Source organism: Quercus robur, chromosome 12, assembly GCF_932294415.1.
Source record: "Quercus robur chromosome 12, dhQueRobu3.1, whole genome shotgun sequence".
Taxonomy (NCBI): Eukaryota; Viridiplantae; Streptophyta; class Magnoliopsida; order Fagales; family Fagaceae; genus Quercus; species Quercus robur.
Window position 1 is genome coordinate 42,887,943 of NC_065545.1, and position 15,895 is coordinate 42,903,837.

At 35.3% G+C, this 15,895-nt stretch overlaps 3 protein-coding genes across 4 annotated transcripts in view; 2 read left to right on the forward strand and 1 right to left on the reverse strand.

Annotated features, from left to right (window-relative positions):
* Positions 1-1,457, reverse strand: part of LOC126707942 (replication protein A 70 kDa DNA-binding subunit A-like) — a 34,843-nt gene extending 33,386 nt beyond the window's left edge. Inside the window, exon 1 of one of the 2 annotated variants that reach the window (XM_050407699.1) lies at positions 1,050-1,457. In XM_050407699.1, the coding sequence (XP_050263656.1) occupies positions 1,050-1,354 (305 nt within the window). In that variant the 5' untranslated portion in view covers positions 1,355-1,457. The remainder of the gene's footprint in view (positions 1-1,049) is intronic. The other variant, XM_050407698.1, reaches the window with a different exon arrangement.
* Positions 1,458-8,459: 7,002 nt separating this feature from the next.
* Positions 8,460-10,073, forward strand: LOC126707946 (uncharacterized). The gene is made up of 3 exons (XM_050407705.1): positions 8,460-8,934; positions 9,014-9,239; positions 9,341-10,073. Exons 1-3 carry the CDS (start codon positions 8,638-8,640, stop codon positions 9,793-9,795), a joined length of 978 nt encoding a protein of 325 aa, XP_050263662.1. The 5' UTR covers positions 8,460-8,637; the 3' UTR covers positions 9,796-10,073.
* A 302-nt stretch (positions 10,074-10,375) lies between these two features.
* Positions 10,376-11,327, forward strand: LOC126707947 (uncharacterized). Its single transcript, XM_050407706.1, has 2 exons — positions 10,376-10,403; positions 10,563-11,327. The coding sequence occupies exons 1-2, from the start codon at positions 10,401-10,403 to the stop codon at positions 11,100-11,102; spliced, it is 543 nt and encodes a 180-aa protein (XP_050263663.1). The 5' UTR covers positions 10,376-10,400; the 3' UTR covers positions 11,103-11,327.
* Positions 11,328-15,895: the final 4,568 nt, after the last annotated feature.

Consider the following 15,895-nt stretch of genomic DNA (forward strand, 5'->3'; position numbering starts at 1 on the left):
AATGAAACCTCAGGGTCCGTTTGGATTGAACTTATTTTTACTGAAACTGAAAATACTGTAGCGAAATAATTTTTATAGGTGTAAATAGTATTATGGGGCCAATTTTTAATGAAATAGTGGCTGAAAAGGGAAATTTGTGAGACTCATAAACAGTGTACTGTTTACAGTTGATTTGGTCAAATAGTGCAGCTGGAACCAAAAAAAAAAAAAAAAAAAACGAAACGTGATTTTCACAAAACGTAGACGCGCAACGCCGAATCCAAAAGGGCACCCAGTATGATGAAAGTCTTTGGAAGTCTAAGACAGTAAAAGTACCCCTGCCCCCCACCCTCTTCTCCTTTCTTATCTCTACATACACATTACTGCATTGTTACTTCCCTGAACGGAACTATTATAAAACTATAGAGCTTGGTCACTGTTTAGATTGATATCTAAACAAATATTTTTATTAAATCAGCAAAATATCTACTTCCCTACAAGTAAATATTACTAATTGAATCCGGTCTTTGCTTGCGAAAGTTGAGGTTATTGAGTAAATTTCAATTGTTAAATGAAACTATAATAGCACACATGTTTCTATTGACAATACCCATTAAAGTTGCTTCTACAGAAAAAAAGTTGTTCAAAATTAAAACCCACAAAAAAAAAAAAAAAAAAAATCCATTATGTAACAAGAAACGTTAAGAGAATTAATCATAAAATCAATTAAATATAAGACAAGTTGAACACAAACTTTACACTAATTTTGGTACAGTACATTAGATTCTCCAATCCAAATAAATGTGGTTGCACATTAATCAGTTAAACACAAACAGATTTGCTTAAATTCAATTACCCAAATTTTGATTCGCAATTTTGCATCTAAAAAGGCCCTCGATAGATAGATAAACATTTGAAGTTGTCGCTTAGGCCTAAAATCATATCTTGACTATATATATATATATATATATATTTTTTGATGAATAATCATATCTAGACTGTTGAAAACAAAAAAACAAAACAAAACCCACATAAGGAACAAGGATAAGGAAAGGGATTGAGTGACTGACATGCGTCTTTGGACTTCGTTACAGACGAATTGGGTCAAACGAACAATGGAGCCTTTCTGCAACTTGCCATCATTGACGAAATAGTTTTTCTGAGTAGCTAAAATGCCCTGTTGCTGGTGGGTCCCATCGGAGAGAACAACCCAATACCGCTCGGTACTGCTACTGCTACTGGGCTGTTGTTGGGCTTTGGTCACCACCTGCATCACTTTTATCACTTGTAGTATTGGCTTCACCCCTTCATCCTCCGCCTTCAGTTCCCCTCTGCACATCTTCATTATCGCTCCTTCCGTCAGATTCATCGCCATTTGCACTGTCGAGAGAGATTGAGATTGAGAGAGAGAGAGAAAGAGAGACAGAGAGAGAGAAGAGAACCATAGAATGAAAGGAATTGGAATATGAGAGAGAGAGAAAGCATTAAAATTTCTTGAGTCTTAAGCAAACCAATTTGAAAGGTTCATTCTCTCTCCAATTTTTTGACTAATGGTTGTATTAGGGTCCGTTTGGATACAGCTGAAAACTGAAAACTAAAACTGAAAATTGAAAAATACTGTAGCAAAATAATTTTTAAATGTGTAAATAGTATTGTGAGACCATTTTTAATGAAAAAGTTGATAAAAATTGATATTTGTGGGTCCATGAATAGTGCACAAATGCACTGTTCACGGTTGAAAAAGTCAGCCTTTACGGCTGAAAGCAAAAAAAAAAAGGCTGAAACGCGTTTTGCGCCAAGACGTGGACGCAAAACGCGCAAACCAAACATAGCTTTAGTGAGCGTTTGGATTGCGCGTTTTGCGCACCTACATTCAGCATTTTTCTTTTTTAGCACATAAACAGTAAAATCACATGAAGCAGAGACAAAAATTATTGTTCGTGCACTATAGCAGTACTGTTCACGCATTTAAAAATATTAAAAATGGTCTCACAATACTATTTACACATTTAAAAATGATTTTGCTACAGTATTTTCAGTTTTCAGTTTCAGCAAAAATAAGTTATATCCAAATGGACCCTTAATATTTTGAGGATATCAAGGTAGAAACATAATGAAGTTCTCTTTCTCTTTTTGGTATGCCAAAACAACATTTTGGGTTTTTTTAGACACCCAATGCTAATGCCTTTAGTGCTATTATGACAACTAAACTTATTGTCAAAGATATTGACTACCTGTGCATTACTATTTCTTAATTCTTAAGCAAACCAATTTGAAAGGTTCAAACTCTCTGCAATTCTTTGACTAATGGTTTGAATTAATGTTTTGAGGATATCAAGGTAGAAAAGTAATGAAGTTAGTTTCTTTTGCATGGTCTTTTATTTATGTTTTGATAGATAAGATAATATTTCAACTTATTCACTAGGGCTGTATATGAGTTAAGTTTTGTCAAATATTGAATGTTCAAACTCAGGTAAATGATAAATGTAAAATGGTAATAACTTGTGCATTGCATAGAATGGATGCATTTAGCAAAATATTGTTGGTATTTTGTGTCCAACATGGTAATAACTTTCAAATCAACACTTTTCTAGTTTTCCTCCCATTAAGACAATTCTTGTTATAACTGTAGGTGAAATTTTATTGCTAAAATTTTTGAAACTGCTACTTAAATTCAAATTCTCCTATAAGTTTTTAGGAAACTTTAAAAAGTGTGATATCTATTTTTATTATTTGGAAAATCTACCATAATTTTTTTTAAAAATTATGTAATATAGAAGTGGGTCACTTTTAAAGCCAAATGCCAATTTGTGTGAGAGTGAGACTCTATTCTACAAAAAGTAAAGTAATGAAACTATGGGGGCACTTTTTTCATTTAGTATCCAAAAATTTGCTATTTTTTGCTCAAGTGGCACATTGGATGGAGGGTTTTGTTCTGTTCTCTCTCTCTCTCTCTGTGTCTCTCTTTGGTGTGCTAAAACAACATTTTGGTTTTTTTTTAGCACACCCAATGCTAATGCTCTTAGCGCTATTATGACACCTAAACTTATTTTTAGGGATACTAACTTACTAAGCATTACAATTTCTTAATTGTAAAGCAAACCAATTTGAAAGGTTCATACTCTCTCCATTTTGTTGACTAATGGTTGAATTAATGTTTTGAGGATATCAAGGTAGAAATATAATGAAGTTCTCTTTCTCTTTTTGGTGTGCTAAAACAACATTTTGGGATTTTAGCACACTTAATGCTAATGCTCTTAGCGCTATTTTGACACCTAAACTTATTGTCAAGGATACTGACTCACTGAGTGTTACAATTTCTTAATTCTTAAGCAAACCAATTTGAAAGGTTTATACTCTCTCCAAATTCTTTACTAATGGTTGAATTAATGGTTTGAGGATATCAAGGTAGAAACATAATGAAATTCTCTTTCTCTTTTTAGTGTGCTAAAACAACATTTTGGGTTTTTTTAGCACACCCATTACTAATGCTCTTAGCGTTATTATGACACCTAAACTTATTGTCAAGGATACTGAGTCACTGAGTGTTACAGTTTCTTAATTCTTAAGCAAACCAATTTGAAAGGGTCATACTCTCTCCAATTTTTTGCTTAATGGTTGGACTAATGTTTTGAGGATGTCAAGGTAGAAAGGTAATGAAGTTAGCTTCTTTTGCATGGTCTTTTATTTATGTTTTGATAGATAAGATAATATTTCAACTTATTACCTATGGCATCCCTAGGGCTGTATATGAGTTGAGTTTTGTCAAATATTGAATGTTCAAGCTCGAGTCGATGATAAATGTAAAATGGTAATAACTTGTGCATTGCATAGAATGGATGCATTTAGCAAAATATTGTTGGTATTTTGTGTTTAGTATGGTAATAACTTTCAAATCAACACTTCTAGTTTTCCTCCCATTCAGAATAATTCCTATTATAATTATAAGTGAAATTTTATTGCTAAAATTTTTGAAACTTCTACTCAAATTCAAATTCTCCTATCAGTTTTTAGAAAATTTTAAAAAGTGTGATATCTATTTTTTGTTATTTGGATAATCTACCATATATATATATATATATATATATATATAAATAATGAAAGTTGGGTAACACATGTCATGCTTGGTAGTTTGACTGGTAGGTTTCCCAAAATTTTGAGTACAATGTCATTTGGGAGATGGTGGATGTAGGGATGTTAAGCCCAGCGATATATATGTCTATGTGTATTGGGCCGAAGGCCCAATCCGAGGACATGAAGTAGTCCAATGAGGGGCGAACATAATTACAAGAGTTCGTGTTAGTAAGTGAAGAGGTTAGTTTTGATCATATGGGTTCATGAGGATGGTTTGAGGATGAATCTCTCCTCGGCTGGGCAAAGCCGAGATCCTAAATGGTAGTCTATTATCCAAGGTGGCATTTTAGGAGATTCTTTTGATATGGATAAGCATCATAGAAGCACAGAATAGAGGGAAGTTCTAAAATATCTAAAGAGAAGCTGCTATCACCGCATTGAATGCTTTGCACCTAACCAGCTGGTCGCATTAATGTGGAGGTGATACCTAAACAGTAATTTTTAGCTTTATAGCTACTACCAGAGACTTCAAGAAGGTGTTAATGGGACAAGGATCAAATACCAACAATCTACCTTACACGTGGATGGTAAAAAGGAAAGAAGGGAGATAGTATAAAATGGAAGAGAGACCCTGAGAGGAGGGGATCAGGAAATTAAGAGAAAAATACTGTAGCAATTAAGAATTGAACTTGTAATCAAGCTTGAGAGAAATATATAAGAACTGATCTTCTCAGACTGTGCCGATGACGATTTTCTTTAGATTAGGTTAGACTATCTTCATTTTCTTGTCATCTGATTTATTAAAGCCCAGTTTCCAACCCACTCTCTACAAATTCATTGTATTGGACTTTTTGGACCTATGTTCATTCATCCTTTAGGCTAAGAACTCAAATTTGGTCCTTACAGTGGAGTATGGGTGTTTCTTTCATTTCAAAGATTTTTTGAACAGAGAAGAAGGATGGGTGTTTGTATGGGGGCAAATAAGGGGAGACGATTGGGTTGCTCTCTATTGGCTCTTTCTTGGTCGGCCAATTTGTGTAAGAGTGAGACTCTACGTTATAGAGAGTAAAGTAATGAAACTCTAGGGGCACTTTTGTCATTTAATATTCAAAAAATTTGCAAACTCTCTCTCTCTCTCTCTAGTGTGCTAAAACAACATTTCGGGTTTTTCAACACACCCAATGCTAATGCTCTTGGCACTATTATGACACCTATACTTATTGTTAGGGATTCCAAGCATTGCAATTTCTTAATTCTCATGCAAACCAATTTGAATGGTTCATACTCTCTCTCCATTTTTTTTTTTTTTTTTTTTTTTTTGTAACGGTTAAATTAATATGTTGAGGATGCTGAGGAGGTATTCTTAATTCTTAAGCAAATTAATTTGGAAGGTTAATACTCTCTTTCCAATTTTTTGAGTAACGACTGAATTAATGCTTTGAGGATGTCAAGGAGGTAGAAACGAAATGAAGTTAGTCACTTATGCCTATTGTTTTTTTTTTTTTTTTTTCTTTTTTTCTTTTTATTTATTGGTAGGATAGTGTTTCAACTTATTACCTATGGCATCTGCCAAGGTTATAAACGAGTCAAGTTTTGTCAAGTATTGAACATTCATGCTTGGTTTGAGTTTTAACCTAGTCTACAAAAAATGTTTGAGCTTAAGCTCATCAATTTGTCCAAAAACTTGAGCTCAGCTTGGCTTGACTTGATTCATTAGTCAACCCGAGCATGAGCTCCATATCAAGCTCTTAAGATTGATATCCAATACAAGTATATTATCAAGCACATATTAAGATAAGAGTTTATTGTTCAAGCCCATATCAAACTTATTACCAAGCCCATAAAACCAATCTATGCTCAATTTGCTATATATCGAGCCTAATTGTTCATGAACGATTTTTTTGGCTTGGGCTTAACTTGTTTATTAAACAAGCCAAAAATTAAGGCTTAAGTTGGCTTGATTATAAACAAACAATGATGAACGAGTTTTTTATTGAGCCAAGTCCGAGATGAACAACTTGGTTCGTTCACAGCCCCAATGTCCACTCCATAATGATTGCACTTTATCATTAGGGCAAAACACCAATTGATTTTTGGTATAGGTGGTTAAATCTCATATCTCTTATTCAAGTGATAAAGTTTGCATCCAACTACTAATGGGAAGATGACATGTGTCCCATCATGTGCAATGTATATAATTTACTTGATTGAGTCAAGCAAGTCATGTGCGTTACACATGACAAGAACAAAAGTCATTTTTTTATCGGTGGTTAGAGACCAAGGACACAAACAATTTGAGAGTCAAACTTTATCCTCATTCAAGGGATTTTATGTTGTACTTTACAAAAATGGTTGTTGAACTAAATATAACGTTGGATTACTCAAGCTATATTTGAGTAAACATATTACTAAAATTAGGCAAATTAATAACTTGTGCATTGCATAGAATGTAATGCGTTTTGCAAAATATTGTTAGTATTTTGTTTTCAATATTGTAATAACTTTCATATCAACATTTTTCTTCCTATTAAGAATAATTCTTGTTATCATTTTAAATGAAACTATTGCCAGAATTTTAAAACTACTAATCAAATTAAAAATCTCCTATCAAAAGTTCTTTTAGAAAATTTTAAAAAGTGTGATTATTTGGATAATCGACCATTTCTTTTTTTCAATAATGAAAGTTAGGTAACGCATGTCATGTTTGCATTATACATGGGACCACATAAATATTGCCCTATCACCAATGTTTTTTTTTAAAAGAATTAAAATAGTACTTTGATTTAAACTTAATTATTAAAAGTTTTAGATGTTTCATTATTTATTTTTAATTTTTAATAATCTATTGTAGTTGTTTGGTTATAGATTGACCCTAGTTAATTAATTCAATTATTTAAATTGATTAATTAGGTCAAATTACATGCAAATCGTGGAGGCACCAACAAATTACCAAATAAACTAAGGGTGCGTTTGATACGGCTTCAAACGAATTCAGGAAATCGTTTTCTGGAAAATAGGGCGTTTGGCTCTGGAGGAAAATATTATTTTCCGGAAATCGTTTTCCTGTTGACCAGAATTTGAAGCCTTGACCATGGAAATGAAATTCTGCCCTCATTTTCACTTCATTTCATTTCCGTGGCTTGCAAAACGCAGAGAGAGAGAGAGAAAAAACAGAGAACAGCAAACATAAGCGAGAGAGAAAGAACAAAAAAAAAAAAAACAATCGAACGAGAGAGAGAGATCGTGCGGAATAGATTGACGCCAACGAACGAGATCGACGCCGTCTAACGAGATCGAAGCGCGGAATAGCTCGACGCCAACGATCGAGATCGACGCCAACGAAGTCGATCGAAGCCAACGAGAAGTGTGAGAGCGAGATCGAAGCCAACGAAGTCCGATCCGGCCAACGAGCGAAGCTTATAGCTTCAACGACAGCCAACGATCCGACCACGCCGATCGATCCAGCCACCCAGAGCTCCGATCCGGCCAACCAAACACAGAAAGCACGAGAGTCACCCTTCACGCCGAGCTCCAATCTACCTCACACCGGTCACGCCGAGCTCTGCCAGACGACCACCGCGCCAAACGCCGCAGACCCACGGTGAGAAAATGCACTGCTCAAACTCACCTCACCGATCCACTCACATCCGATCCACACTATAAAATACTAACAGTTTATTTATATAAATATTTATATAATTTTTTACATGTTTTTATTTAATAATTTTTGTATTTTTTTTTTTTTGATGAATATTAATTTTTGTATTATACATTGTTTATAACTGTGTATTTGTTGGTAATGTATATCAAAATTTTGGGACTTTTCTGATTGCAGGTTTATTAATTTTTTCAATTATCCATTGTTGATTAAACTGTGTATTTGTGGATTATGCATATGAAATGTAATGATTGGTTTATGAAATTGTGTATTTATGGGTGATGCATATATCAATTTTGGGACTTTTCTAATTGCAGGTTTATTAATTTTTTCAATTATCCATTGTTGATTAAACTGTGTATTTGTGGATTATGCATATGAAATGTAATGATTGGTTTATGAAACTGTGTATTTATGGGTGATGCATATATCAATTTTGGGGCTTTTCTGATTGCAGGTTATTCCCAATTGCTTTGTGGTTTGAATTTTTTTGTAAGCTCTTTTGGGGCTTGACTGGTTATGCATGATTGGTTTTTGCTGTGATTTTTATTAGAATTTGGTTAGTTGGGTTCTGTGTAGAATGCAATGTGATGGTATTGTTATAGTGTAAATAGAATGCAATGTGATGGTTTGGATGTTATATGTTTGTGGCTGATTTTATTTATGGTGTAATGAATAGCATACTTGTTTACATATCTCTTAGACTACAATGTTTGTGATTTTGTTAGATGAAGAAAAAAATCAAAGCCGCAATTCTTGCATCAGTTGCATCTGTCCTCCTTGTGGGGGTTGCATTGTTAAAGAAATTACGACGTAGACGTAGAGATCTGCCTAGGGCGCCTTATGTTAACCATGCCGCCGAGAGAGAGGAATACATAAATAGTGTTTTGCATGGAAGTGAGAGACATTGTGTGAATCAACTTAGGATGAAGCCTATAGCTTTCCACCACTTATGTCACGCCCTCACTGAGGGGGAGCACGTACGTCCGACTGTTCACATGTCTGTTACGGAGCAAGTGTTCATTTTCTTGCACATTATTGGTCATAATGTGAGGTTTCGTGTAATGGGTGGTCGGATCTATAGATCAACTGAGACTGTTCATAGATACTTCAAAGTTGTCCTTAGGGGGGTCCTGAAATTATATAGAGCTCTAATAAGACTGCGTAGCGAAGATACACCTCCAGAGATAAGGAATAGCAGAAGGTTTTACCCATATTTTAAGGTAAATATTGTGACTTGTGTGTTTTTGTAAATTGTGAAAATTTATGTAATTTTAAACCATTATGTTTGTCAAAAATTAGGATTGTGTTGGAGCAATAGATGGTACACATGTTCGTGCATCTGTGCCACCTGAAATACAAGGAAGATTTCGTGGTCGCAAAGATGGAACCACGCAAAATGTGTTAGCTGCCATTAGTTTCGACTTAAAGTTCACTTATGTGTTGGCTGGATGGGAAGGCAGTGCACATGATTCACGTGTATTAAATGATGCATTTGCTAGGCCAGGGGGATTTTCAATTCCCAATGGTATTACACGATTACTTCACCCTTTTGGTTTGTTAGTTTAATAAATATTATGTGTTTTCCTAAACATAGTAGTGATTTGGTTTTTTTTTTAATATATGTAGGTAAATTTTATCTTGGTGATGCTGGGTATGGTAATAAAAATGGAATATTGTCACCGTATCGGAGTGTACGATATCACTTGAAAGAGTTTAGTGATCGTCCTCCTGAGAATGCGCAAGAATTGTTCAATCTCCGACACTCTTCATTGAGAACTACCATTGAGCGAGGGTTTGGAGTGGTGAAAAAACGTTTTCGAGTGTTGGATGCAGAACCATATTGGTCTTTCTCAACCCAAGTGAAAGTAGTGTTAGCGTGTTGTGTGGTTCATAATCACATTATGGGGGTTGAACCAAATGACCATATTATGGAAGATGCAATGAACCAAGTAGAGCTTAGTGACCACCAAGAAGAAACACAGTCTCGTCGGGAGTCCGTCGAAGATAGTAGATCATGGAATGCTAAGAGAGATGAGATATATCAAGCCATGTGGTCTGATTATATCAGGAGTGGAGAGTAGTACTTTATTTAGATTTTTATGATTGTAATGTGTTTTTTCTTTTTGTTTTTTTTTAAAGACAATGTATGTAATATAGACTTTTGGTGATGTAATGAAAAAGTATTTTTAGCATTACATTGTTATTTGATGGTATTACATTGTCATTTCCATAGTTAGCATGTTCCGTTCTATTGTGCACATTCATAAGCGTGGTTGTATGTGTGTTTGATTTGTTATTCATGTTCCGAGTGTAATTACTGAATGCTACTCTCACTATACTATTTTCGTATGTAGTAATGTCAAAGGGTAAGGAAAAAGTTAGCGGCAGCAAGCAATTTAGGTGGCTGCCACCTATGCATGAGATGATGCTAAAGATATTAACAGAGGAGGCTGGAAAGGGCAATAAGCCCTCTAATACTTTTAGGGCCGGCTCCTTTGCTCTTGTAGCGAAGGAGATAACGGCCCATTTCGGGGTTGAGTGCCACCCTGTATTTGTGGAGAACCGGATGCGGACTCTAAGGTCCATGTGGGCAACTATTCAAGAGCTTAGAAAGAAGAGTGGATTCGGTTGGGACGAAAATCTGAAAATGATAATGTGTGACGCTAAAACCTACCAAGAAGAAGTTATGGTATGGCTTCTAACTATATTTTCTTAATATAGATAATAATATATGTTTTTGCATGTTATATGAAATTTATAGTGTCATTGTTATTGCAAAGTCTTTTATATTGAATTTATGAGTGAAGTTATTATTGCATTATTATATACGTTCTTTTCTCCCTTATAGGCACATCGGAAGCATGCCGAGTATCTGAACAAAAAAATTGAGTTTTACGATGAATTAGCGATTGTGGTGGGGAAGGATACAGCCACAGGTGCCTTTGCTAAGTCTGGAGTGGATATCGAAAATGAGGCAGATAATGGGGATAATGGGGATAGTGCAGAGTTTGTGGCAGATAATGTGGATGAATGTGTGGTTGAAAAGGGGAAGAACGTAAATGAATCATCCACCACTGGGTCGGGAATTTCCAAGTCCCGCAAAAGAGGGCGTGCAGCTTCTACTGCTGATGATAGTGTGCTGACTGATCTGTCTGGTCAGCTGAAGGAAATAGCTGTCGCTCTAAAAGAAATTAATCGGGGCCCGGTAGATTACACAACTTTGTATAATGAGGTAATGGCTATGATGGCGGATGGATATAGCGAAGATATGCTCGCTACTGCCTTCGACCATCTTTGTGAGAATGAGAAGACGGCACGTGGATTTTTAGCAAAGAATGCTAGGTTGAGGAAGTTGTGGTTAGATGGTTATTTTTTCTCACAAATTTGATTTGCTTATTTCATGTTGACTGTGATGGTAGATTTAGGAATTAACTAGACATTGTAGTATTAATATTGACGTATCAATGTATTATATATGTACTCTTTTGTATTATTGGGACGATACAATTGCCCAAATTATGTATTTCGAATGATTATGTTTGATGTTGAACCAAATGTGCTGCAATTTTTGTATTGTTACAGATATGTATAGGGAATGCAGGTTCTTCAATTTTATCTATAAGAGCAAAATATAGCATTGATCTTCTCCAATTCCATGCATATATCATTCAAGGATGGACAATTTTTTAGGGCCAGATTGTAGATCATTTTCCGTTAAATGATCCAAATTATTTTCCGTAAAGTATTTTCCGAACCAAACATGGGAAAACGTTTTCCGTAAAGTATTTTCCGTAAACTATTTTCCGTAAAATATTTGGACGAACCAAACACCGGAATTAATTTTCCGTAAAACGATTTCCGTAAAATATTTGGACGAATCAAACACCGGAATTGATTTTCCGTAAAACGATTTCCGAGACAGCCAAACACCCGAATACATTTTCCTTTTCCGGAAATTAGCATTTCCGGAAAATATGTATTTTTCGGAAAACGTTTTCCAGCAACCAAACACACCCTAAGTGCAACGGGAATTAAATTGATACAGTGAATTGTTGACGAATGGAGAAAACCTCTCACAAGGCAAAAACCCCACTGAGTGAATTTCAAGTCACCACTACCAATAATCCACTAATCAATAACAAGAGGTTACAAGTATAAGAAATATTACCACTACCTTGTACTATCCCAAAATAGAGTTGAACCTTTACTTTAATCCCCAATTGGACTTAATCTTGTAGAAGACTTTTTCCTTTGCATAGATCCCAATACATGACTAAATCCAAGCAATTGAATGATTGTTGTTAGTTGCAAAGTTCTTTACTTCAATTACCCAAGTTGATCAATTAGGTCAAATTACATGCAAATCGTGAAGGCACCAACAAAACACCAAATAAACTAAGTGCAGCGGGAATTAAATTAACATGGTGATTTGTTGACGAATAGAGAAAACCTCTCGTAAGGCAAAAACCCCCCACCGAATGAATTTCAGGTCACCACTCCCAAGAATCCACTAATCAATAACAAGCAGTTACAAGTATAAGAAATCTTACCACTATCATGAACTACCCCAAAATACCAAGCTACAGTTGAAACTTTACTCCAATCCCTAATTGGACTTGATCTTGTAGAAGACTTCTTCCTTTGCATAAATCCCAATACATGACTAACTCCAACCAATTGAATGATTGTTGTTAGCTGCAAAGTTCTTCATTTCAAAGTATGTTGAAGATTTGGAAGCACTTGGTTACAAAATCCTAAGGTGCACAAAATGCAGTAGCTTCTCACAAAGTGTATGAGTTCTCTAATTGAGTTTCTATGTTTTTGATGACTTTAAAATAAGTATTTTATATGGTCTAGGGTTTTTGAGAACGAAACCCTAGCAATCCAAGTCATCATGGGCTGAGATTCGGATCTAAGAATTCTAAAATCATAGTTCTTGATAAATCGAGCTTGTGTTGAGAATTCCTCATTAAGCTTAATAGATGCTAGTGTCGAGCTTATGTCGAGACTATTGTCGAGCTTCACTAAATTAGCTTTTCTTCACTTGTTTTTTGATTCAATCTTCATGTCTTTAATGATACCACTTGTGATGTTTGTGCAACATGCTTGATACATTAAACACATCTTAGATCTACCTAATTGCAAATAAAGTGCATTTTGTCAAAAGATATGTTAATACATAAAACAAATATGGCTCTAACAATAGTATTTGGTTTTTGACAAAAACTTAATCTTACATAATATGCATTTATCGATCGTATAACTTTATTTTTCAAATCTATTTAATTATTTGTGTTTAATTATCAAAAAAATTATTTAATTTACAAATAACTCGTAATTAAGTCTATCAAAGGTTCTTAACATTGGCACATGTCAAGTTGCAGAATATTGAGTAATTTTTTTGTTATTTATTTATTTTTTAAGAATCAATTAAGTTGTTAGAATGTTAAAATTTGATGTGCTAAAAAAAATGCTACTTTGGGACACCAAAATGCTAAAATAACTCTTACAATTTTTTTTTTCAAAAAAAAAAAAAAAAAAAAACCTTACCACATCAGTAGCCACCACCTCTACAACCACCATTATTGCAAACCCACTATGCACCACTACTAAATCGGAACCCACCACAACTAGTGACTCATAACCACCTCACATTCCTCCATCTAAGAGAAAGCAAAAGGGGACAAGAGAGAGAAGAGAGTAGTGTGAGAGGAGAGAGAAAAATGAATAAAAATTAAGTAGCATTGCTATAGTGATTTGCTACTTTTGCTACTAGTAGATCACTGTAGCAATGCTAAGAAAGCCTAAACTTATTGAGAGGGATACTAAGCATTACAATTTCTTAGTTCTCCAATTTGGAAGCGTCAATACTCTATCTCCAAATTTTTGAGTAACAGTTGAATTAATGTTTTGAGGATGTCGAGGTATTCTTAATGCTCATGCAAACCAATTTGGAAGGTCAGTACTTTCTTTCCAATTTTTTGAGTAATTAATATTTTGAGGATGCCGAGGTATTCTTAATGCTCATGCGAACCAATTTGGAAGGTTAGTACTTTCTTTCCAATTTTTTGAGTAACGGTTGAATTTATGTTTCTAGATGCTAAGCAGGTAGAAACCTTTTTTTTTTTTTTTTTGATAAATGGGATAATATTTCAACCTAGTACCTATTGGTTATGACATTTGTTCTATGATGATTGCTTTTTATTATTAGACTAAGACACTAATTGGTATATAATATAGGCGCGGTTTATTTTTAATATATTTGATGATAAAAAACTTTACTAATTAAGCTAAATTGAACCCTTTTTTTATTTTATATATATTCATTTTTAGGCCCAGTCTTAGTCCACTCTATTATTTTAGTATTGAAAAATGCATAAATCTCATTAAGTACCTATTAGATGCTCCTACCTCGGATGAGCTTTGTATCAAATTAGAATCTGATGCTTATGGTTTGTACTCTTTAAGGCTTGTAGCCAATACTTTGCCTTTTATGGCTAGCTAATCTATGCATATCATCCTTTTCAACCAAAAAAAAAAAAAAAAAGACATTAACCACAGATTGGGATGTAAGAAAAAAAAAATTGACATTTAAAAAATAGTTATATATATTTTTATTTATCATTTCTTTTATTAAGTACTTCTTGAGTAAGTAATCATATTGGAGGGTTGGTGGAGAGTTAGCAGATATATATACCCACTCAGGTCTAAACGCCAACGTTGATGAAATCGTGTTCCAACGAATAAGGAAGCGGCCCTTCACTATTTTTGTTTGAAATTCCTTGGTATCTCTATCTAAACACTAAACAAACAAAACAACACCCACAAGAAGAAGTAGAAGTGGTTTTCAGAAGATGAAGAAGCGAACGAAAGCTGATGAAGATGAAGAGAAGCTGGAGCTAATAGAAGATTCACATATTAAAAGTAGAACAAGTGCGGACACTACTCCTCAAACGACATCATCATCGTCTGAGGATTCAAGTTCCGATGGAACAACCTCCACGTCAGATGATGATGATTGTTAATGTATATTATATTATATTATGGGCTTTAGGCCCAATTACCTTTCTTGTATAGCACACTTGTACTTGTACTACACTTTACTTGTACCGCACATTAACGCCTCCTATATAAGGCTCTGATGTATATTCTCTCATTATGAAATACAATACAATCTTCCAGTATTTCTAACATGGTATCAGAGCCAGGTTCTCTGACCTTTTCTTAGCAGTCTTTTCTGTATTGGTGTTACTCCACTCTCAACATCGCTTCCGCTATCACAACAGTCGCCGCAGCCTCTCGCCATTGAAACTCCGACGTCTTCCAGCCGTCGTCCTTGGGTTCCGGACCTGCAGCCGCTGTCGTTGAGTAGTCCAACACTGCACAGAACACTGCACGTGTCATCGCCGCCACGAATATTGCTCCGATCAAATTTCTGGAGATATCATTGTGTTCGTCTTGAACCGATCTACCCTGCGGTGAAAGCCTCGCAGTAATTAGATACTGCACGCGCTGTCATGTGTGGCTTGATTTTTCTGCGTCAGAGACCCACGCGCCACACGCGTCGTCATCAGTTCTAGCTGACGTCACTTGTGACGTCATCAGTGCCACGTCAGCATCCACTCATCTGCTGACGTCAGCGCCACGTCATCCTGTGACGTCATCTGCTGACCGTTGACCGTTGACTGAACGTTGACCGACCGTTGACCGTTGACTTTGATCGGACGTTGACTTTGACCGTTGACTTTCTCTTTAGGGTTGACTTTTGCAGTCCAGGTTCTCCTTACCCAGTTTTTCGCGTAGATTTCATTTTTGCATTCTGTTTTTGCATATTGTGTCTCTAAATGGATAAAAAGGATGTTTTTCTTCCTCGCCCCATCAATACTGTATTGGAGGGGAACAAGAATTACTTATCTTGGTCTCAAGCTATGCGCAGTTTTCTTAAGGGTCGTATGCTCTGGCATTACTGTACTGGTGCAGTCGCCATTCCTGTCAAAGGAGCAAGTGAAGAAGATACTGCCTTTCTTGGTCGTATGATTGAATGGGATAGTCATAACCACATGATCCTCACATGAATTCAGAACACTTCCATTCCCTTCATTTCCAACCTGTTGGGCAGCTATGATGATGCCAAGTCAGCGTGGGATACGTTGGCCAAAAGGTACTCCACTACTCATGGCT